General features: G+C 35.9%; 1 protein-coding gene across 1 annotated transcript in view; it reads left to right on the forward strand.

Moving 5' to 3' along the window:
* GPATCH2L (G patch domain containing 2-like) overlaps positions 1–1,413 on the forward strand; it is a 36,266-nt gene that overhangs the window by 20,123 nt on the left and 14,730 nt on the right. The window contains exon 3 of the mRNA XM_008567074.1: positions 730–794. Within this exon, the coding sequence (XP_008565296.1) occupies positions 730–794 (65 nt within the window). The remainder of the gene's footprint in view (positions 1–729; positions 795–1,413) is intronic.

Below are 1,413 nucleotides of genomic sequence, written 5' to 3' on the forward strand. Positions count from 1 at the left end.
GGACCGATCTCTATATGGGAACCGAACCCTCGGCGGGAGCGCTGCCACACTCCCAAGCGCCGCACTCTACCAAGTGCGCCACCGGGCTGGCCCAAACGAAGTTTTTTTTAATATTTTTAACGTTAGCTCATTTTTTCAGGATGTTTTGTGTATCTGCTTGATATCAAGGAAGATGTTAAATTTAGAAATTATAACTTGCTATATTGATTTTTTTTTTGTTTATGGATTTTTGTTTGCTGCTTTATAAATGGGGGGGAACTTAAGAGATGCTAGATGTCTTAAAGTTGGATCACTTCATTTGAAACAGGTAGTTGGCAATATTTAAAAATAAAATTGGTTGATAAATCTGCAAATTGTGTTGTTTAATACATTAAACCAGGTTAAGATTACTTCTGTGAGCCTTAATAAATAATTTTCTAATCCTAAACTACAGTGACTTTAGATATTTTAGAAATACTTGGAAATACAAGTAAAAGTTTTAGAATTCTCCTCTTATATTTCTTTTGTTTGAGGGGAGAATGGACTTCACCTTGTGGCTTCCCTATGATATTTAGGTATTGGGCTGGTTGGTTAGCTGTTTAGAGCTCAGTGTTATCAAGGTCAAAAGTTTGATCCCCTACTGTTTAGGAAAGCTTGGAATATTTCCATTTGAAAACCAAAAAGAATGTATAGTGCTTTGTTTTTGATTGGAACTGTTATTTTACTCTTGTGTTTTACTCTTTTTTTCAGTGAAACCAGCAGTGTGTGTAGCAGCAGTGACACTGGGCTCTTTACCAATGATGAAGGACGGCAAGGTAATCTTGATCCCAGCCTTAGGACATTGGTTCAGTGTTTACGGGAAGATTCTAATGATTATAGGAGTGACTTACTGAGAATATGATGGTTTTCTATGGCAGTGGTTCTCAAACTTTAGGGCATATAAGAGCCACCTGGGGATCTGTTAAAACTGCAGATTCCTAAGCTTCTAGAACCCAAATAAGTCGAGAGTTGGCCCCTAGAATCTACATTTTTTATAAGCACCTGAAGTGATTCTTACGCAGGTAGTTTAGACTTTGAGAATCATTGGTCCAGGGGTTAGAACGCTGAGGCTGGGATCTTGGGAATTTTATTTTTGTTATAACAAAGAAATATCCTCGTGTATTACTCTCTTTTTATTTGATTACATTAATTAATTAATTTATTTTTGGCATCTGGCCAGTATGGGGATCCGAACCAATGACCTTAGTGTTATAAGGCTACTCTCCTTTTTTGGATGTTAAGACATTCTTATTTTAACATAGGGAAAATTTAGTTATTTTTATAACCTTATTTATAAATGATTATAGTGCGCTGGGTAAATATACAGGTACTTGTATTACATAGTGTCTTCTTTCTCAAATTAAAACTCCTCAAGTTTAATATGGAGCCCTGTGA

The sequence above is a fragment of the Galeopterus variegatus genome, unplaced genomic scaffold, assembly GCF_000696425.1.
Source record: "Galeopterus variegatus unplaced genomic scaffold, G_variegatus-3.0.2 Scaffold290, whole genome shotgun sequence".
Taxonomy (NCBI): Eukaryota; Metazoa; Chordata; class Mammalia; order Dermoptera; family Cynocephalidae; genus Galeopterus; species Galeopterus variegatus.